Consider the following 22,424-nt stretch of genomic DNA (forward strand, 5'->3'; position numbering starts at 1 on the left):
TCAACAACGGGTCCGCGGCAAGTTCATTTGCTTTTTTTTAACCGACCTTACTAGCGTTTTTTTCAAACTTTACTACATATTTTTTGTCGTAAAAATTTGCTCACACATAACGAAAATTTAAAACTTTTAAAATTTTAATTATTTAACATATCTATTGTTTATTGCTAGTGCGCAACCGGCGCAACTCCGCATTTGAGCGCTGGCTTAAACTACATCCGGTAACATTTGTCGCGATTTGTGGATTTGCGTAAACGGCATCAGCGCTCCAGCGGCTGCATCGCGTTGGCATTTAACGCGGAGTCTTTACATCTTCCACTGGCCGTTTTAGTATTTATCGTCTGCAGTTTGTAAGGAGGCCGACACAGCGACCGCATACAGCATGAATCAGAACGGCGCTGATGAGAATGGCAAAGAGTGAGTGTGCATGTTTGTGTAATTTGTACTGCGCGCCTGTTTTAGTTGTGATCGGTACCAACTGAACAAATGTGGTGTGTGCACTGGCTGTTGTGTTCTTATTGGCGTTGTTTACTTATTTGTTGTGCTATTTTGGTGAAACCGTAGCAGTTGTAATGCTCCACAATTTTTTGCCCACTTGCTTAATGCCACGGCGTAGCTCGGTTCTAAAAAAAGAACCCTGTTTAATGTGGTTCAGTTTATGTATCTATGAAACATTGGAGAACTGAATTCTTCAGGAGCAGATCAGGAAACAGCACGAATGTTTCGCGCTGTAATGCACGAAGTAGAGGTGTAATATCGCGAGCGCAAGTGTAGTGATGTTCACCGTGATCCTAGCGCCCCAAGCCAGCGCGCGACGCCTCGTGCGCACGCGCAGTTCGCTTTACTCCGGTTAGTCCTACGCCTTCCATGCCGGCTCCGAACAGAACTGCGCCGACGATGAACCGGTATTTATCAAGTTTTTACTATTACCTTCTGCTCAATTTACCGCGTTGCTGGGTTTTTAGCTATCGTTCGCTAACCTCGTGTTTTGCGTCGTGCTTTATATCGCTTCAAAATTTATTCATTCTTAGCGCGATGCCGGGCTTCGCTAGTTTGCCGAGGAACAATGGCAAGATAAGGCGCCATTTTAATGCCGTTCGCGCACGTTGGCGCCCCGCTGATCGTCTTCCGATGACGTTGAGAGGAGGGAAGAATAGAAGTTCATATAATTGATCATTCAGTGTCTGTTGAAAGAAAACACTTGTAGCCGCGCTGACGTGTCGCATCTGGACCGAGTTCTCAAGTCGGTGAAGATCACGAAACGTGGCTACGAGTTGAAAAAACTAACACCTGCGTTTCGTGTTTCTGGCGCATCTGTGGTCGGCGCAAGCCTCGAAGAGCAACAAAAGCTCTTGGCGAAACAGGCGGAATAAAATCTATTGTTTTCTGCGAGCTTGGCCGGTTTCGCGTTTCCGCAAAAAAGGCACGCTTTGCATTCAAGGTTGCGTTTTTTTCTGGCCTCTCGATTTCGCCTTGTGAAGTTACGTTTCCCGAAATTCGGAGAACCAGCAGAAATCGGGAGATTAATTCCTGTCTTCGTATTACGTAACTGGACGTAGTTACCCGCGAAGAATTTTGCATGGAGCACGCGCACCGGTAACTGCAGTTACGCAGTCGCAGACTAGTGTATTTGTTGTTTTTAAGGCGACGTACTTTATTTTATCCTCATTTTCCTCAGCGTGCATTTAACTGGCGATGCTTAACTCGAACCTCTCCCCTGGCGAGCGCGCGCCTTTTGACTGCAGTTACTGGCTTAAATTTCTGTAATGAAACAGCGAGTGATCTGACGGAATTTGCGAATTTTGCTGCTACGTAACTAGCCAATTGCTGTAACTACGTGGTGCGAAAACGGCAGGCTGCGGTTCCAGCTGAAAAATAGCTTTTGGGCGGGAATTTATGTTTTGGATAATTAGTGGCTTCTAGAAGAATGTAACGATGTGTTTGAAATATTGTCTCGCGTAGTTTGAAAAACTGCCGTTTTGCAGCCATTGAACTGATTTAATGTGCGTGCACAATTTCGAATTTCATTGGCACACAGCCATTTCAAAGGTCATCGAGGCTGGTGGCCTCTCATACTGGGTGATGATCAAGTACTGCCGTAAAGCCACTTTCAATGAATGGGGATCTGCTTCAATGGCCCTCGGAACTGACGTAATGCTGCTGAAATGGCTGTGTGTAGCATTTCGTTCCACCATACATTGCCGCCTCTTGTGCGGAGACTTGAAGAAGCAAACTTCTGGTTGACCCTCGGGAATAGCCGTAGAACAGCAGGTCCTCAGTTCGGTTTGAATGACCTCCAAAGTTTTAGTGGACACTTGATTGAACATTTAAGCGGTCATCTGGCTGGGATATTACCCGTGCGACGTGGCAAAGTACGAGCATTGACCCTCAAATGTAGCGTTGGTGGCAGGGTCTGATGCTTGATCTGTACTTGTGCTCCCTTGGCATTTCAAACGCATTCGAAATGAATGTCGTCCAACCCGAATGAAAGGCTTCCAATGACATTTGGTATCAGCCGTGATTCATTACAATTTTGATGATAGCTGGAGGATTTAATTTTCACTCGCTATTTTGGCGTGGCGCTGCTGTCGAGTTCTATAAGACTTGCGAAAAGAGACCTAGCCACCTGCGATGAAACCATTGCCACCCGTAATACAATTAGCTTTAAACGTGATTTGGCTTTTTTTTTTTTTTTTTTCGGAGAAATTGTGAATAATGTTTTAAACATTTTCCTCTGTGTTGCTGGGATGGAGAATGTAATCTCAGTAAGTTTTGCGACAATAATTTAACTTCGAAAATAATTGCACGAGACACTTTTTACAAATTTGTTGCCAACTCTGTATGCTGTTCTCAGCATTTTTTTTTTCTTTTTTAAGCTTCATGATGGCATTTGATGATGGTAGGAGCATTTATGTCTCAAAAATCATCTGGCAGTCTCAAATGTCCTCCACGACAATAATTCGACGCAACGAACATTCGTACGACGTGACGTTCAGAAAATTGGCGAAGCTTGCACTAAGTCGTGCAAGACCTGAACCATAGTGAAGCTGGAGGATTTCTTTCTACGTAAGCACTGAAGGACACACCACAACGCATTGCATTAGGTTTGAAATCGCTCGCTTTCCTATGAGGTAGTAGTAGTAGTAGTGAATAATCTATTGTCATCCTCATGCATGGCCCGGATTGTTTTGTCCACAGGCTTTCACATTTCTCCCAAAGCGGAACGCCTCAGCACGTGCTAGAACCAGCGGCAACCCGCTTCGCGAACTGGGCATCTGTAGCGCAAGCTATTTTGTGCTCCACCCTTGAGGCGCGGACACACGTGAACTGTTTTTTTTTTGGGGGGGCACTTTTTTGCGAGTGCCACACGCAAGCCTGGATGACTCCAGGCACTCCTCGTAAGGCGAGTGCTCATGTGGATAGTGAACAGCGAGAGTACCTGACCCTGTGATTTCATGATGCCACACACATTACGGCCAGCAACAACAGCTTCACTGTTAAAAAATGTAGCCTCCTTCTTCGTATCGAACCGTTTGATTTGGCAGCATTGAAGACTCCAGTGGCCGGAGTGTTTCCTCTAATTTTTGTGCTGCTTCTTATTGGCCACAATTTGATGCACTGGCTGGTTTTGTGAGGCGATTTTTCTGGCACCTCTCATTTTAGAAATATGTGATGTTCGGTGATTAGATTCTTCAAGGTCACACTGAGATGTCGGAGTATCAGCATAAACTGTGATTGATGACTTCCTTTTTTGTGGGCCATCTCTGGCAGGTAAAAAGATTATTGTGAAATGTACTAGTTGCCAGAGCACACCTGAAGGAAGCACAAGGTAGAAAAAAAAATTGTGTAGTCAGTACAGAGGAAGGGGACTAAAAGAACACCAATTGTTAGATCTGGCACAGTCTTACTTGCGTCAGCACTCCTGGCACTTTTTATTGTATTGGATTTATGTGCTTCAGTGCTCTTGGCAATGTATTATCTTAACGATATGTTGTTAGGGGATTGTATTTCATTGCCCACACGCACACAATTTCTGCCTTGTGGGTGTGGTGAAGTTCTTTAGGGTTCCTCTTGTATGAGTGTATGTAATGCCACATGTTGCGGTACTCGTGCTCTGAGAGACGCACTACCTAAAGATGTTGGCTTCTGCCGTATGGCAAAGGCGACTTGCATATTTTACTCGCTGTCTTGTATAGGTGCAGGCCAGGGCCAGAGGACACGAGCTCGGTTGTAGAGGTTTCTGTGCCTTTGTTTAATGCCATGACCCACCCATGGTTGTTTAGCTGACTGCGCACTCTTTGCTGTACGCTTCTTATAAGGTGTCGAGTGACGTGCTTCTCTTTTTCTTCGGTTTGGTTGCAGTGGTTACTACAGGTCACGATCGCGGTCCCCTGCGGACTACGACCGGGAGCGGGACTCAAGCCGCAACCGCAGGAGATCGGACATGCGTCCGGAGAGGCGGTCCCGTGCCCCCTCGGACCGCAGGGTGTACGTGGCCAACGTGCCCTTCGACTGCAAGTGGACCGACATCAAGGACCTGTTCCGGGACAAAGGTCTGTTACTGGCTGAAGCTCACTGCACCTACTATGTTCGGGCAATAGCAGCAGAGCAGAAAACAAAAAATTCGTCCATCCAACGGAGCTTGTGGGTCCAATTTTTTCCAATAATAATTTCTTAGATGAAAGGATGGGCAGTTTACTGCCGCTGGCAACTGCTGTGGTGAGCTCGCAAGCTTGGCTATGCTCCTACGTGGTGCTGTGTACTTCGAAATGAGGCTGATAGTGTTTACGTATGGGAAAACTGGTCATTGGTATGAATGCAGTCTATGATTGCTGACAATGATTTGAGGACTGAACAGTAGTACTGAAGTTACGTTTATGCTGCATCCTAGTTGTGTGGGAGACTGAGGATGTTGGCAAATTTGTATGAAAATCCAGATCTTGCAGTAAGTGCTGCTGGTACATGGTGCAAAAGCTGAGGGTATTAAGACTGCCCACACTCTGCAGCCAAATAGAGCATACCGTATTTATTCGAATCTAGGCCGGCCCCGATTCTAAGCCGACCCCCGAAAGTCCGAAGGCGCGAAAAAAAAAAAAAAAAACTTACCTCGAATGTAGGCCGAACAAAAAGGCGAGGTCAGCGTTCACAAAAAGAAAACACGTTTATTGAACATGAAGATGCGGTGCTGGAACTCAATCAGTTTCTCTTCAAAATCACCGGGCAACTTCTGGGCGATTGAGGTTCGACGACGGAGGCTAAAGCCGAAGTGCTTCATGAATTTCTGTAGCCAGCCCCGACTGGCTTTGAGGTGTGCCCGCGATAAGCCTCGTTCCCTTAAAAGCTCCCTTGCTTTTGCCTGGAGCACTTCCGTCGTTACTGGAAGGGCAGCTGCTCGCTGCGTCTGAACGAAGTCAGCCAATGCCATCTTCATTTCATGGTGACGGCATTCTCGTGGTCCGGTGATTGCCAACCTCGTTGCGGCGCACGCAAATATCCTCTCCCGTTGCGTCCCCCAACGACGGACATTTTCTTCATCCACGCCGAAGTCCCGCCCGGCTTGAACGTTCGACGACAACTCCGCAGCTAAAACAACTTTTCTTTTAAAAGCGGCACTATAATGGCACCACTTCTTTTTGCGCTGTCAAAACCAAACGCCACACCGCACGCAGGCCACTATCTGCACAATTCAAAATGGCGGCCTATGGCCCTTAATGGCTACTGGCTCGTCTAGTAATGGCTACAATACTTTCTTTTCTGGGTGGCGCTAGCTGTGCACCACTTCACTTGGAAATTGGCGCGTATTTCAAAATCCTCGAATCCAAGCCGACCCTGGAGTTTGAATATCAGTATTTCAAAAAAACTATCGGCTTAGATTCGAATAAATACGGTAGGTGTGTCTTGGGGCAGCCTTTGAAGTTACTGCATAAAGTACCTAACACTGCTTTTCTCTCTTTCTCCCTCTCTCTCTCAGTTGGCGATGTGTCCTATGTGGAGCTTTTCGAGGATGAAAACGGAAAATTTCGTGGATGTGGGTGAGTACCTAGTTTTGCATTTCATGTTTTTCCTGGTAGAATTCAAGGAGGTTTTACTGTGTAGTTGGCCATAAAAAAGTGAACTCTATATTTGAGCACACTGTACTTCGTCTCACATGTGTAAGGCAAAAATGTATTCTGGGCATACTTACTGTATAAGTTGGAATATAGGTCGAGCCGGAATTGCAGAACGCTTGCTGTACCACTACAATGTGTGACGACCGTCCCCTGGTCATCCACATGCCATCAAACATCACATCAATGTTGTTTGGCAGCTGAGCAAAGTCCTTGTACAAGCCCTTGACACACTATCTGCTTCAGAGGCTGCTGCAGTGTCCTCTCAAACCTGAACCACTTTTCTCAAGTGCGCTTGGAATGTGTAGGCCTCAGTGAGATAAGTTTATCCCAGCACAAAAATCCAACAAAGCAGTCGCCCCCTTTCCGATGCTTTGAATACTTTTCAAAGCCGTTATGTTCTCCTCGAAAGGAGTGATGTTTCCAGATCCTTCGGTCCTTGGTGACGTAAAACGCTCCACACGATGTTTGTAAACCGAGCACGTCACCTTGAGCCTCACGGCGAGTCCATACTGCTTGTCAGCCGTCTCAAATCTGGCACCGCCAGCCCGCACTTGCTGCACTCGACGTGCTTAAAAAGTTCTTTCAGCATTGCCATATCCACTAAGACAAAATCTGTGCCGTATTCTTCCTCCGAGTGCTCCAGATCCACTTCAAGGAGGTTGAATTACCGTTGCGTTATTTGGTTTCAATGCCGCTCTTGATGTCGTCCGCATGTTCCATACGCGTGACGATCTCCTCCGCCGTGTAATACCTTGTGTCAAGTCGACGAGACGTGCTAGGACCAAGTGTGGATTCCGGAGGCAGTTGGTCAGGCGATGGGACAAGTGACGCAATACGAGGTGGCGAACAATTTTCACCCCGCTGATTTGAGTGGCCCGAAGTCGTACCGAAGTCGTACTAGGCCAATAACCTGTATATAGGTCGAGGGGTAGCTTTTCAGCAAATTTTTGGTAAAAAACCGCGACCCATATTCCGACCAATGTGGTAATAGCGAACTGCAACTTCTGTGCTTTTACGAGTTAGTCCCTAAAAATTTCATCTCATATATTTGTTTTACTTTGTTTGTTGATCACGCTATACCCTTGATGTATTTTATGCCCTTGCTTGTTTTATTCACTATTGCCATCATTGCAGAGTGGTGCTTGTGTAGAATGTGGCGTTTGTGGACTCGTCAAAAAGACAATATTTCTCTGGCGGGTGGGGCCGTAACCATTGTTTTGTGCATGCCCCGAATATTTGTACAGCAGGGTGCATAGGAGTGGACTTTTTTTTTTCTTTTAATTTTCTTTTTCCCTCTCTCTCTATCTCTCTCTCTCTTTTTCTTTTTTTTTTTGAATGCAGGATTGTGGAACTCAAGGACAAGTCATCCGTGCCTAAGGCCATCGAGGTGCTCCACAGATACGAAATGAAAGGCCGGTTCCTCGTCGTCAAGGAGGTGATGCTAAGTTTCAGTTACCTTGTTTTTCTTACCCCCATGCTTTGAGTGTGTGGGATGAGAAAAGTAAAACATAACTCCTTAGCAGACCCCTCGCCAATCAGCAGGTTTGCATGCTACCTCTGTTCACTGGTTGGACTTTGGGGGGGGGGGGGGGGGGGGGGGGGGCTTTTATTCTCATTTTGTAGGTGGACACTTGGTAGTGGGATGCATTGGTAGGCTTACGAAAGTCCTAGAGCAAGCATTGCGGACAAGCACTTGTTGCTTCTGTTCACCTCAAAAATCTGCAAATTGGTGCTTATGAGCTACTGAGTCCCTGAAAGCCGTCCTTGTGAAAAGCCTGCTTCTGCCTTGCCCTGGCAGTAGTGACAAAGTTGCTTTGTCACAGACTAAATGTTAACATAAGCAGCTTGGGCAAAGGCTTAACTGACTTCCACCATGCTAGTTCGAAAGTCTTCTTCGAGATTAGTTCTCTGCATGTAGTGGGCTTCACTGATAAAACTTCTGTACTCGCGGCGTTGAAAACCTGTTGCGAGAATAATTATGTGGTGTAAACAAACCCAATTGGCCTTCTTGAGTTGTTGCTGCCTGTGAAATTTCCAAACAAATTTTATAAAATTAAAAAAATTGTTTACTGTTTTTTTATTTGTTGCCTTGAGCTATGTGTGTTAGATGTTGTGCGTATTTTTTCCGAAGCATCTGTACAACGGAGGCATGGCCTGTTGCGCAGGACTTTGACGTGGAGCGTGACCGCTTTGGGCGACCTGTGCCCCGTGGTCGGTCCGGTGGGGACCGCATGATGGACGACCGGGGCCGTGACATGGACCGGGACGGCTACGGCCGTGGTGGTGGCGGTGGGGGCGGCGGTGGCTTCAACACATACGGCCTGAGCCCCCAGTTTCTGGACTCCCTCGGCATTGTGGGGCCCCTCTCAAACCGGGTGTTTGTGGCCAATGTGAGTTGGTTTGCGTGGCTGCGCTGAGCGATGGGTGTGGGCCTGGCAAGTGAGCAGGGTAGTTTGTGAGGGCAAACCAAGTGTGGTAATGCGGCGTGGTTTCCTTCCTAGTCGCCCGTGGGAGAGGAAGTTGTCGCCTACATATGTGATGCTTTGATGATGCACTTTTTTTTTTCTCTTGCTCCAAATTGAGTAAAGCTGTGAAGTTAGAATTACCAAAATTTAAAATTATGTAGATCACTTTCTCGAATAGGTGTCAAACCAAAAAAAACTGATTTGTGCCACAAGTTTTCTTGCTAGAGCATTTGAAAAAGTACTTTCCTTCATAGGACGGGGGACAAAGCAAATTATACCATAAACGTCGCTAAAACATTCTCATGTGGCAAAAATTGAAAACGAACGAAGCAAACGGAGAGGCCAAAGGGCTGAGCAAAACTAGCTCTTCCTTTTCCGGCCAAATCTTGTCGCTCATTCTAGTGGGCGTATTAAGTTAGCCCAGCTGCCTCTCCAATAGCCCGAAACATGACTCAATCGCGGCTTTCGCTCGCAAGCTGTGCCCTCACTTGCCGCTGTCAGCAGCAAATGAGGTTGTTGTATCAGTGTTGTTATCCCCTTTTTATCTCTATCTGCCATCATGATTTTGCAACGCGTCATTTCTGTGCGTTGTACGGGCTGCTGAAAGTGCTCCCTCCATGCACGCGGTTACTTCCTGATCGCTGACTGCGTGGGGCCTTCGACTGTGGACAGGAGCGATGGTTCTTCCGATTCCGATCTGAATACGAGCTCGGCTTGTACTCGCACCCTGAGAGTTTCTCATCTGAGGAAGGGGTTCGAGTTCCACAGTGTCAGATTCTGTTGTTAAAACGGTGGGCTCGTCGTCCCAGAAGCGTGCACGGCAAACTGAAAATACCTGGAAGGCGGTTTCTCGCCCACACGACTTTCGACGCGTTACGTTTCGCACGCTATCATAGTCAAATAAATTACTATGTTCCTTCCCTGATATTCCGGAAACCAAGCCAACACTGGGGGTTCATCAGGGCCAAAAACACCCGACAGTGAAAGGGTTAATGTTCATGCTATAACACAACCCTGAAAATTTCATTCAGATATCTCAAGAAACAAAAAAAAAATTAGAGTTCAAGGGTAGCCTCCCCCCTAAATGGTTCTCTGTATTATGTCAGAGTAGACTTTTAAAAAACGAACGGTTCCCTGAAAGAATGAGGGCCAGTTCTTGAGTATGTTCTCGGCATCAAGTGGACAAAAGTGGACAAGGGCTCTTTCTCTCTCCATTTCCAGCTGGATTACAAGGTGACAGCGAAGAAGCTTCAGGAGGTGTTCAGGATCGCCGGCCGAGTGGCTAATGTGGACCTACGTACAGACAAGGAGGGGAACAGCAAGGGCCACGGCATCGTCGAATTTGAACACCCCATTGAAGCCGTCCAAGCCATCTCCATGTTGAACGGCCAGAAGCTCTACAACCGCTCTATGAGCGTCCGCATGGACAAGTACAACGAGGACCTCGACGGCGGGGTCCCGGCCAAGCTGCCCAGTGAGTTGCTGGGCGCAATGCAGTTCCTTGTACAGCTGACCACTCCTCAGGACTGCCCGTGATTTGGCTGTTCCGAGGGAAAAAGCGGGCATTGTCTGCAGCAACGAAACTGCACGCTGGCTGTGATCTTAGAATGTGCTTTGCCTGTCAGGCATGTTGGCACTCGGCCGTGGAGCACATTTCAGTGTGAAGATTGACGAAGACTAAGAAAGAACACGGGGCAAGCGCTGCCTCGTGTTCTTTCTTAGTCTTTGTCAATCTTTGTGCTGAAATATGTTCCACAGCTGTGTTCTGAGACCGCTGTCATTGTTGCTTGGGGGACAGCTGAGCTGCTGGCTGTGACAGGAGGTGGCGACTTTTGGCTTCACCCAGGGGCATGTCAATCGTTAGCGAGCCAGGGCACTTTGCGCGGCACACGGCCACTTACACTGCCGGTGCTGCGGCCGCTTGTCTTCCATGGTCCAGCCGCTTGTCCTCCGTGGTCCCGGCTTCAATTTCTGCATATCTGTTTGATGTCACTTTATTCCCAGAGCATTCAATTTAGCATTAACGCTTTTGCATTCTGCTTTGGGGTCCTCGGGGTGCTTTTTTCTTTTCTGGAACTGTTCACTGACCCACTTCGTTTCTGGACATTTTTGCTGCCGCCTTCAGGGCTGAAAAGTTGGTCTCTAACCATAGCACGAAAAATTCATTGCTCCTTTTTTTTGTTTGTTGTAAGCGATTTTATTCATAAAGTGTAGGGTGTAGGGATATTTGGCATAATGCTTTTTTTTGAAGTGTCTGTTGTACCAAACACGCAGTTAGAATAAATGAAGGCAAGTGTGTTTCTCACCTCACCCTTCTCTCTCTACCCAGTCCTCGTCCTCTGCGAAATTGCTTGTAGTTGTGCAGTTGGTGGTTGCAACTTTTGTGTTGCCTAAACCGGGTGTTGAGCAGCTTTGAGGTTTCGTGCAACATTCCCGGCGTGTCATGGAAGTGACTGGCTTGTGTATGCACTGTGCAGCTGGCCTCCAAGGAATCGGGAAGGGCCTTGGTGCTGGTGGCAACCCCCTTCAAATGAGTGGTAAGTGCCACTGCTCCCAATCGCTTCTTCTCAGAGTGTTGCCGTCATCGGCTTGGTAGTGCGGCATAGCTGGCATGGGGCGCTATCTTGGCTGTGCATCTGGGCGGCCTTTTTGTAGTTGTTAGACAAATGACTGCTTTTTTCTGAGTATCTAACCATTTATTATCATTAGGGAGGGGGAACAGAGGCAGGGCATCTACTGTTTTATGGTGGGATGAGTTCTCCTGACCGTCTTCGTGGCGGTGTCCTCCCCTGTGCAGCTGCAGCCCTGGCCCAGATGAACATGAGCGGGCCCGTGGGTGGCGGCATGCCCATGGGTGCGGCGGCCAACCCGGTGGCGGCCGGCATGGGGCTTGGCCTCGGCGGCATGGGCTTGGGCGGGGCAGGCCTGGGCGCTGCTGGGGCGGGCCTGGGTGCGGCGGGTGCCGGCCTGGGCGGCATGGGTTCGGGCCTCGGGGGCCTCTCCGAGCGCTCCATGCTGGGCTCGGGCAACCTGATGGGCGGCGGCGGCGGCATGGCCTCCCCCTCGGGCATCATGGGCGGCCTCTCCGGGGGACTGGGCGGCTCGTCGGGCATGGGTGCGGGCAACGGCGGCTCGCTCGACTACGACCGGCCCATGGGTGGCGGTGGCGGCGGCGACGGCTACCGGAGTCCCCGCTCCTCGGACGCCATCCTTGTGCAAAACGTGAGTGGAAGAGGCCGGCTTTTTGCGCCATTTTGTGTTGCTATTCATCTTCCGAGGGGGAGTTGTTTACATTTACAAGCGAATGACCCGTTGTGATGGCTTCTGCCTTTGATGTGTTGTGTGAGTGATACACAACGAGATGGAAATCAAGAGCAAGCTGTTACCTTTGTTCCGCACGTGTGGAGAGCCATTTCAGTCGGTAATCGAAACTAACATTGCCAACAAGTGAATAGCAAATCCCGACTATCAGCCTGGAGTATTTGGGTATATGCATACCTGCCAACTCTCCTGATTTGTCCAGGGAGCTCCCAATTTTTCACCTATCCGCCCAATTGTAAGGGAACTGTCATAAATTGTATAAGTAGACCACACCACGAAAGAAAGAAAAAAAAAAAACATGCCAAGCAGCACTGCTGCATCGTAATTGCGGTCACGAGTTAGGTAGTCAGCCAAAGTCAGCGGACGTTTTATCCATGCCATCTGAGTTCAGTGAATGCGTAGGCCTTTTATTATAGCCCCATTGACAACATAGCATCGCCGAAGTAGTATTTGCAGTTTTTCTTAAGTTCTTATACTAAATTTTCATGTTTTTTGCCGTCCCGGAAGGGCAGGCACTTGGGCTTTTGCACGACTTGTGCATGCAGTATGAATGTGGTGCACGGCGAAAAAAGCGAACTGCATTTGGCAATGACCCAGCAGCATGCTGCTGAGAAACAGGGGACCTTGGACAATTGCTTTGTCAACAGCAATGAAGACAGGGTTGTGTGTGCCGAGAGCCTTTTCACCAGATCCTAATATGGAACATGCTAAGAGCAATTATACTCTGAAGAAGTTTCGGGAAAATAATCAGTAGGGGATCTAGCTGGGTATTCCCAGTGTACCCTGCTCCTTTGAATGTAAATAAATGTCATTTTGAATTTGCTTGGTTTGCAGCATTATTGGGGCGTTGAAATCAAGGCTGATGTCATAAGGCTAGGCAGGCCACGTATGCCGCAATAAACAAATAAATATCCCCCTCCCCTGTCCTTTGCGGCTAATCTCCCGATTTTCGAGGTCCCTAGGTTGGCAGGTATGTATATGGAATTTAGTGTTGCTCAACACTTGTAATTTACAACGGGTGTGCAACCCCACTATGGGCATGTTCGTCACCATGGAATTTTCTTCAGCCTGACATTGTATCTGGCCGCTGCACATTTGCTATATAAAACGGTGTGAGGGCGTCACTACATTTTCTAATCTGGTGCATGAAAAAAAAAGTTCCTTAGTGTGGCCCATACACGAATGCAAGAAATTTCATTCGTAACAAAAAGTATGTTGTAAAAGTGTGCGGATCATTCAAGGATTTCTCTCTGACTGTACTTATCTACACTCAGGGACAACTGTGGCAATGGAGCGAAAGCTACGGAAGGAGGCGGAGGGGAAAGCTAACTGCTCTGTGTTGCTGCGCGAAGTAGTTCCCAATAAACTGGTTTCAGTTTCCGCGTGACCGATACGCATTTGATACAGTTCATTTATTCGCATAAGTTCCGTAGTTGAGTGCGCTGAACAACGATCACCGAGCATGCAGGCATATTGGTGTCTCCTTCCACACGCTTCATTTGTTTGTAAACACAGGCCAACGCTTTGACTGGCACGGCCCGCGCGGCCGTGAACTGAAGAACTCAGACCGACTGCGGACTCTGTATCGTTCAGAAAAGAAGTGAAGTTTGTAAGCGCTGCAGTTTTGACGGAATGCACCGATCTGTAAACTGTTCTACTGGACAGCACCATCGGCATGTGCGGCCTACTTACCTAGCGCGGTCGTGGCATACCAAATGTGCACCATGCACATGCTTACGCACACGCTCGCTTATGTCGGGAAACTGGCTAACCGAACGGATTGCGAAAACAGCGGAGAATCCCGGTTGCATCAGTCTCACTTGGGCGTACACTTTGCAAACCGCTCGCTTCGTTTGTTTAAACAGCGAAGCTTCTTACAAATCCTACGCAGAGAATAAAGTGGCGAGCTGCCGAAAGCCGTCGACAAGAATGCCATATTTTTGTTTTTTTGGGGGGGAGGGAACCATTGCGACGCCAGCGGCGACCGCCGCAATCAAAAATATCCGAAAATGTAAAAAAAATGCTCTGTTTTGTATATTCTGGCTAGCAATATAGTAGCATTATCACTGCGAGTCTCAAACATAAGAACTAAATATTCTTGAATTGCTGAGGTTACCGCCAGCCAATTATTTTTGTTGAACTACTTCCAGGTGCGCAGTGAAAAGGCGTGGTCCGGCTCCGTAGCCTTGACTGCATTGCCACAGAAAGTTGTCCCCGAGTATAGTTTGGCCTTTCACGGCCCTCATTATTTTGCAGACTCCCCATTTTTAATCGAAGATCATAGTGCTGAACATCGACACTTTGTCCTGTCCTGTCTTCCATGTATGTCCTGGTCTGTGCGCTGCTAACCCCTCCAAGACCCTCTGTCATCATTGCAAGCCGTCTCCTCTTTGAAAGGAGTAAAAGAAACTCTGCGACCTTGGCACTATGCCACCTGCTCTTTGTTCATTGGATAAGTGCAGTGGAGAAAGGTGCCTCTAGCAATACGAGAAAGCAGCCAGTTGGTATACGCATATTACCGTTGTACATGCATAGGTCTTTTCTACTCTGCTGTAACTTTTGGGCTTCAGTTTTTCCTACTGGACGGGCAGGAGATAACTAGACAACAGTAGGCAAAGAGTAATAGTCTTTGCACTACTGTTGGAGCTCAGTTTGCCAAGCGCTTTCCCAAACCCAGCAGCCTGCTCATGCTGCCCTCTCGTTCTTGGCGTGCAGCTCCCCATGGGCTACAGCTGGCAGAACCTGCGTGATCGCTTCCGTGATGTTGGTGAGTGCACTTTCCGCCCATGTTGAAAGTGCTGTCTAGTAAGGTGGTTCTGAACGCCAGCAAGGCAGTTGGGAGTGCATGTGGTGCATTTCAAGTTGTTTTGTGTACCTATGCTTTTTTTTTTTTCTTTTAGATTGTTGCATGTGTGTGTGTGGTGCTTTTTTTTGGCTTTGGAAGCGCAGCTGAGGCTTGGAAGGCAGCACAAATGTCTCATTCCTTTGCAACTCGCCATGGGCTTCCCGGATGGCCTAACCTTGGGGTGCACAGACTAATTCGGGGCCCCGCCTACTCTGTCAGCAATTTGTTCACAAATGTGACTGATTGGTTCTGTGGGTGGATTGGAGTTTTCCAAAATTGGTAGCTCATGGTGGTTGTCATCTCGGGAGCAGAGAAGCCCCCAAGGGATAGTACATGGTAACACCTCAAAGCCGCATGTCTGCTGGGTGCGAGGGACTACCAAGGTGGGTGCAGAATGACGGCGTTTCATTTCGACTATCGCTCGCCCAAAGAATGTCGGTTAAGCATTTTTTGCTATACTGATGCTCTCGTGGGGCCCACTGCGCACCCGTTGGTTGAAAACATTTTGAAAAGTTTAGTGTGCTTGCCTGAACTATGCCTCAGCTGCGTGCCAAATGCAAGGAGTAGTGGAAAGGAAGGGAGGCTGTCCAAGCATTGGGAGGTTTACTGTGAACCTGGAGGTGGGAAGCACTGCTCTGGAGTGTGTGGCTGATACAGTGGTCAAGACGCTTGTCTGCGACGGAGCTCTTCGTGCCGCTTGCCCTCTGCTGCATTATGAACCCTCAGTTCCTAGCGTACGTTGGAGAGCTTGCTTCAGCACTTTGCAGAAGCTGGTGTTGTAGACGGGGGTACTGACCGCTGTAGCAGCTGGGCGAGTCCTGACATTTGTCTTCCTCTTTGTCTTTTGAGTGGCTTCTCGCTTGACTTTCCTTTTTTGGAGTGCTCTCTTAACGGGGTTTTTTCACGTTAGGTGCAACGCAGTGCTGATGGTAATGGAGAGCAAGGCCGGCCGCCCCGCGTAACGGGGCAGACGGGGAGTGTTGTTAACGAAAGGGGGCCACCACTCTTTCTCTCGTGCTGGCTGGGAGGAGCTTCAGTGCTGCTTCGCCCTTGAGGCCCTGCTGTGCCGTCAGAGAGCGATACCGTTTATCTGAGGCTGGTCTTGGTCTTCTTTTTTTCCCAAGCCCCTCGCAGCAAGCAGCCAGGTTCGAGGTCCTCCTTTGGTTTTTGATGCAGGGAGCGTGCGGTACACCGACATGAAAGGGCGTGGTACCGCAGTTGTGCGATTCAACTCTGAGCGGGATGCCCAGAGGGCTGTTGGTATCCTTTTTTCCCTGCTCCTGGGCATGTTTGTGTGCTTGTTTGTGTGTGAGGCAGTTGGGATTAAGTTGGGGCTGGAAGAGCTTTTCTGGGTATTATAGCTAAGGACACCTGAGGGGTCCATTTTTGTTTTAACCATGCCTTTGCTCTGCTTATGTGGAAGGATTCGTGCTTAATCAAAGGGGCTCTTGTGGTCAGGTATTGCTGGTATAGAACAGATCTTCTTTTGCTGTCAGCTTAGTTGAATCGCTTGAAACTGCCTAAGTGAACCAACTGCCTGCAGTGTTTGCTCACTTGCGCCAACATGTGTAGCATCCCTTGTGGTTCCCTGGTCACTTTACTGTAGGGTGGGGACTTGTTTCATGATTGCATGCTGGTCTTAATTTCTAGTCTGAGCTAGTGTGTTTCACAGAAGAGAGAAATAGTTGCATCTGCAAACTCCCAAGTGCTGCTTTGCATGTTCAGCACCCTTCCCCTTTTGTTTCCAGTATTTTACTGTTAAGAGAAGGCCTAAAGTTAGTCTTCTTGCTCCTTGGCATTTTTTCAAGTTTTAACCCTTTGAGGTCAAATTTCTTTTTCCAAATGTGAACCCCCAGGGTAGATTCCTTTTTTTAATGCCGATTCTTCGGACGAGTCTATTTCGGAAAAAAGAAAATTGTAATCTTTTAAGGGTGACCATGCAGGGACAAAAAAAAAATCGTTTGTGTTGTTACATACACATGGCTTATTCATGAGTAACACAAGAAAAATTCTAAAGATGTTTCGCATCAGAAGCGCATCAGTTTCACGGGGGCAAGAAGCGCCTGGAGGACGAAGCCGAAACTAGCCACTGCGCGCCAGTATGTGACCGGATGCACAAGCGATAGCTGGCGCCCTGCTGTAGTAAAGCATAAAGAAAAGAAAAGAAGAGCCATCGGTAGAAGGAAGAAATGTCTCGTATTTCCACAGTGCAGCAACACATGCCAAGGGAGAGAAATGATCGAAAAAGGCGCGCTTTTTAAACACACGAGCAATGACGTACATGTATGTCATTGACCATTTTGAAGGTGGTTGCAGGGCACATACATGTATTCATTGACCCTGAAAGGGTTAATGTGTTCTGGGGTTGCATGTGCAGTTGGCTTCAGTCCAGCACTGACTGCAAGTTGCAGTCTTGTGTAAGCAGGAATAAAATTAGCTGTAATTAAAATGACCCAAGCGAGCTGCAAGCTCTAAACTTGGTAAGGACTGCATGGAGTTCTCATGTGTATGTCTTCTGAGGTCTGGACTGTCTTGCCATACTCGGGTACAAGTTCAAAACGGCAATAGCTCATTTAGTGTACTACTCCGCTGAAGCGATGGATCCGGATGTCAACGTGCCAACACACATTTTGAGAGGAGGTTCCACTTAAAACGTGACATCATCTGTTTTTCCTCACAGTTTTTTGTCGCTGCAGTAGTTAACAAGTAGATTACCGTATGACTTTTCAGTGCATCCAGAAAAAAAAATATATTCCAGAAGAAAATCGGAAGAAATCCAGAAGAAAAGGACAAAAAAAAATTCACGCATCTCCACGAAGTGAATCACGACGAGTGGACGAAGCACTGGGGATTGTTCTTGCGTAAATCACCCGTGGCATTGCCCACTCGCGCATGTAAATGAGTGACGTGTGTGTACAGTATATACCATATAAACCGGAATATAGATCGACCCCCAACCTTGAGGTGGGAAAAGTTGACAAAAAAATTAATCGGCAGAGAAGCGCACACACAATGTCTATATTTTCCACGCCCGTCCGCCAGTGCCACTCACTATGCCTGCCCAAGTCACTCGTCCGAAGATGACTGCTTCTCACTGTCATCTTCAGTGCCGTCGAGCAGTGCCACTCACTATGCCTGCCCAAGTCACTCGTCCGAAGATGACTGCTTCTCACTGTCATCTTCAGTGCCGTCGAGCGCGTTGCCGATGGAGCACTCTCGTGCAACCATGTCGTCAGGCAGCGACTGCCAAGAGAAGGACACCCAGAAAAACACGGTCACGAGGGTTGGTCTTCGCAGCCGGCCCGTAGGTGTCTTTTCGTTGTCGCCGGCTATCCATTCATTGTACAGTTCGCGGAGCCGGTCCACGGATGGCCTGTGCTGTAACCGGCAGCCATTGTGAGCGAAATTCCTGAACGAAGTCCGCCACTTTGTTTTCCGACTCGGGGTGCACTGCTTGACATCCACAGAACGATCTGTTTCGGGGGTTGCATGTGCACAGCTTAGCTTTCTGGTTCCGCCAGTACCGCACACTTTTCTCCGAAACGCCAAACTGGCGTTGCGCCGCCATATTCCCATTCTGCTCGGCGACTATCGCCTTCAGCTTATTAAACGCAGCAGTGAACTGGCTTCGACTTTTGCCACTCATCTCGAAACAGACACGTACAGAAATGCATGCATGCACACACACAAGACGAGTAATAGACAAAAAACTACAGAAAGGCGAAAAGCAAATCAAGGCCTGATAGAGCGAGAGAGCAGTCCGACACAAAGGGCGATGGTGACAGACTGCGCTCGCTACACAAATGCGCAAACGCTTGCACGGCAGCTTGCGCTTCATTGCCAGTACAGTGAACTAGAATAGCTTGATCCAGTGGCGCGAACAGGAGCTGCTCTGCTACGCTCGGCTGAAGCAAAACGCGTCTACCGCTGCCAGGGGCGCCACTGCGCCTTCTTCGAATGGTGCCGCCGTTGAACGGGCCATTGCATGGGGCGCTCGCCAGGTATTGCCGCTGCCGTTTTTTTAGTGTGGCACAGTAATTAACCTTTATGGAAGAAATACACTCGCTTTTGTTCTCTCTGTACCTTTCTAGGGACGTTTTGTCGCTTATTGAGCCATCGGGCAACGGCTACAAACAAAGTTGCGCTGTACCGTCTGCTAGCGGCGCAGACGATAAGCGGATGTGCGATGCGTTGGCGGCGTGCGGTCAGACAGACTGTCCGTCTGTTTATGGTCGAGTCCTTGCATTTTCTGGGTGTTTTGCGTTTCCGTGATGCTCCCCTACAGCAGCAAGGGATATGCAATCGTCAGAAAAATAGTTATTGCGAGTGCTGTCTAGCTCCTATATCCCTCTGTGCTTCTATACAAGTTTGTGGCTGATTTGGAAAATGCCTTCACTACGTGTCTGAGCCTTGATATTGTGGAATTGGTAAAGGCAAAAAGGGAGCTCCAGCTTGGCTGCCCTGACCCCTGCAAAAATTTGGCAGCCGAGCTCATTGCTTTTAAAATAACACGCTTTTTTCACTAAGAGCATTAACAGCAGCAACACTCGAAAGCGCCAGGCTTCGAAGTATTGAAACTGAGTCGCAGAACTTAAACTCGCAGATGTGTTGCTTTGTTTTAAACACTTTTATGCGACATAACTTCGCCTGGCTAAACCATTGTCGTGACATCCCGCCTAGGAAAAATGCGTTTTCATTTTTATTTTCAAAATTTTCTTGAACTTAAAAAAAAAAACCAACAAAAAGCTCGCCTTTCTTGTATTACTTATCGGCCTGGCAATGTCATGCACATCCTGCAAGTGAGGCTCCATAACATTTGGGGTGAAAAATATAGGAAACAGAATAGGCCGCCTAAATTAAAGATCCCTTCACTCACGGGTGCTACTGGACGCGTGAATGCTCCGTATAATTTGCTTCTGTAGAGGCCAAGCCACAAGTAGGCTCATGCCGGGACTTATTACTGTAAACAAAGAAAGTAAACTCATTCGTAAAGAATTAAACACGACAGTTGTCCGCCGGCAGCACATCGAACGCATACACTCGTATCGATCGTCTGCGCAGGTAGCAGACGACACCAAAAAACTCGATTCATAGCCGTTTCCCTACACCTCAAACAGACGGATTTGCATCAAAAGTTCCTATGGTACGGGGATGCCAGATGAGAGGAGCCTTTTTTTGTAAAGGTTAATTACTGCCAAACATTGAAACAACGACAGCCATAACCACTGCCAATCGCCTGAAGTACAGCGACTGCCGCGACGGCACCTGGTGCTTTCTACACAGAAGAGCACGCCCCTTCCTCGCCGTTTGCGCCACTAGATCATTCTAGTTCACTATAGTTGCCAGGCTAGCTTACACATTGTTGCCAGACAACAATTTACATTCTGCCAATGACCGCTATATAAGACGAGGGGTGACTTTTGTGCGGATTTTTTTGGGAAAAAAACTCGACCTATATACCGGTTTATACGGTACAATTCCGATCCGATTTGATACAATTCAGTTTAATCCAATCCAATCCAGTGCTCTTCGTGCATGCGCAACACTGTGTACAGAGACGCCAAGCCCCGGGCAAAGCGAGGCCCTAAGGTGCTTCACCTCAAATGCGAAAGTAACGCAAGGGGTGACATTGTTGTGTCAAGAAAAAAAAGCCATTGAATTACCCGCATGACAGCGGAAGCATTTAACAGCACATTTATTTTTCAAACACTGACTAGACGCCCACTCGTTACAATCAAGTAAATGCAGTAAGCCCGACAAATCTTGGACGTAACTCATGTCACGTTCAAAATACTCGCAGTAACGCACTCTGCATCGTGTGGAGGAGCAGCCGGCTGTGATGATGAGGCGCAGTGGCAACTTTCGGTTTTGTTTTTAAGTTGCACCTGACAGACTACAGCAACATAAGTGACATGAGTATTCCAAGTGCAAAGATCTTGAGAGCAAAGCTTTTGCGTGGTTCAACTTTTTAGTTTGGGGATCAATTTTTGAAGCACTTGCATATGAGTGTTTTGCCGTGACCGTTTCCTTGTCGTGGGTAACTTCCAGAGTGTGCGTGTGTGCTACTCATCTGTTTCTACGTGTGTCTTGTTGGCCTTGACTGCCCTTTCCCGCAGACATGATGCACGGGGTCCGCATCGAGAATCGTCAGATTGACGTGCGCCTCTACTGAGCATCGTGGTCCATGTTCCTGGTCATTGTCGGTCCTCACGATTCCCACCACGCTGTCCTCTCTCTCTCGCTATTTTTTTTTCTTTCTTTTTGTCCTCTTCCTTCGTGGGTTTTTTGTCTATTCTCTGTGAGCCGGCCATCCACTTCGCTGTGTCATCCTTCCTTCCCCCCACATTGAAGATTCCTGGCTCCACTTCCTCCAGTTTTTTTTTTCCGTTAGTCCTCCGAGACGCGAACGACCGCTGGCTCTCCGGATGGTGTGCTGTATTCGGAGGAGGGGGGTCCCGTCTCTGTTTTACATACAACTCTCTTGTTTTTTCAGTCTGGCCACATCGTCACTGTCAATTCAGACCCTGCAGGGGTATTGTTTTTGATTTTAGAATTGTCACAGTTTTGTTAGCATTGTCATTATCGTTGCGAAGAAGTGACTAGAGGAATTTAATCTACCTGCTAAAAGCGACACCGTATTTTGGGACCTGCCAGAAGTTCGTCGAAGAAAAGGCGGCATTGACAACGCGCGCTCATTGTGTCATCAGTTCAGGGCAGTCGGCGACTAACCTGGCAAGTTTTTTTCATCAGCGGTACATTACATCTGCTTTAAAGTCATTCGTTGTGTAACCTTGTTGAGAGATGTATTTTTTTCTTGTTGTCGTACGAGCTGTTGTACATTACTTTTGTGTGGCATTGTTCTCTCTCCTCATTTTTTTTCCCCTCGTTTATCCTTGGCTCCAGTTGTGGAATGAACTCGCTAATTAAGTACCCGAAGAATCCTGGGATGCCAAGGTACCTAAAGTCGTGACTCTCCTGATCGTCCCTCTTACAAGCGGCGGCATTGTGGCGGTAAAGTTTGTGGACGACTTCTCATTTGTACATTTGCACTTGCACCAGACTGGGAGGTTGGTCAGGGAGACCTCTGATTCAAGCTTCAGCTGTGAATTGCAAGCTATCCCGGCCATCCATTTCTGATTGTGCTGCGACGCGGGCTCCAGAGACTCCTTTGAGGCAGGTGGCTCGGCTCCTGCCTCGAAATCACGCGTGTTGCTTCTAGAATAAAGCTTCCTTTGTCTCCGTGTGCAACTCTTGTTTCAGACGTGTCTTGTCTCTAATGCGGCCATACGTCCAAAGTTCACAACCATCAATTGGACTAACCCTGCTGGTTATTTTGGGTGTCCTTAGCAGTCCTACGGCCACCGGGCTGCCATGCTAGCTGCACTCTTGTAACGTACCAGCAAGGTTGCAGTCATTGTGTTAGCTGCCTAGTCACGCAACAGCTCGTACGCAGAAGTTAATTATCGCCCAGTATCCACACTGACTCTTTGCGCAGGTAGTGTAAAGTCTGGCCTTCTTGACCGTAGCTAATCATTCTTTTTTGCAGGAGGCTGTGTTATGTAGAGTTGAAAGTTCATCCTAGAGACTTAAGCATACATTTTTAAAAGTTGTGCGAGCATGTGTCAAGTGACGGACTCTGATAATTGCATTGCTGAGCTTACGGCTTCAGTCAAATAGTGCGTGTAG

At 48.0% G+C, this 22,424-nt stretch overlaps 1 protein-coding gene across 5 annotated transcripts; it reads left to right on the forward strand.

Moving 5' to 3' along the window:
* Positions 1–205: 205 nt before the first annotated feature.
* Rump (heterogeneous nuclear ribonucleoprotein rumpelstiltskin) lies at positions 206–21,986 on the forward strand. 5 transcript variants are annotated; one of them, XM_077699650.1, is made up of 11 exons: positions 206–414; positions 4,360–4,550; positions 5,969–6,029; positions 7,449–7,542; positions 8,273–8,497; positions 9,794–10,046; positions 11,050–11,109; positions 11,370–11,794; positions 14,609–14,660; positions 15,873–15,998; positions 20,855–21,986. In XM_077699650.1, the coding sequence occupies exons 1-11, from the start codon at positions 380–382 to the stop codon at positions 20,908–20,910; spliced, it is 1,578 nt and encodes a 525-aa protein (XP_077555776.1). In that variant the 5' UTR covers positions 206–379; the 3' UTR covers positions 20,911–21,986. The 5 variants fall into 5 exon arrangements, 4 of the variants coding, with proteins under 4 accessions (XP_077555776.1, XP_077555778.1, XP_077555775.1 ...); XM_077699652.1 differs by having other exon boundaries at positions 15,915–15,998; XR_013322563.1 differs by lacking the exon at positions 206–414 and adding an exon at positions 745–902 and having other exon boundaries at positions 15,863–15,998; positions 20,855–20,920.
* Positions 21,987–22,424: the final 438 nt, after the last annotated feature.

This window comes from Haemaphysalis longicornis, unplaced genomic scaffold (genome assembly GCF_048455015.1).
Source record: "Haemaphysalis longicornis isolate Haplotype H1 unplaced genomic scaffold, Haemaphysalis longicornis Haplotype H1 scaffold_2, whole genome shotgun sequence".
Lineage (NCBI taxonomy): Eukaryota > Metazoa > Arthropoda > Arachnida > Ixodida > Ixodidae > Haemaphysalis > Haemaphysalis longicornis.

Coding starts and splice junctions, on each gene's coding strand:
- Rump (XM_077699649.1), top strand. CDS start 865: ATGCCGGCTCCGAACAGAACTGCGCCGACGATGAACCG. Junction 11,110..11,369: donor CAACCCCCTTCAAATGAGTG/GTAAGTGCCACT, acceptor TCCCCTGTGCAG/CTGCAGCCCTGGCCCAGATG. Junction 15,999..20,854: donor GGATGCCCAGAGGGCTGTTG/GTATCCTTTTTT, acceptor CCTTTCCCGCAG/ACATGATGCACGGGGTCCGC.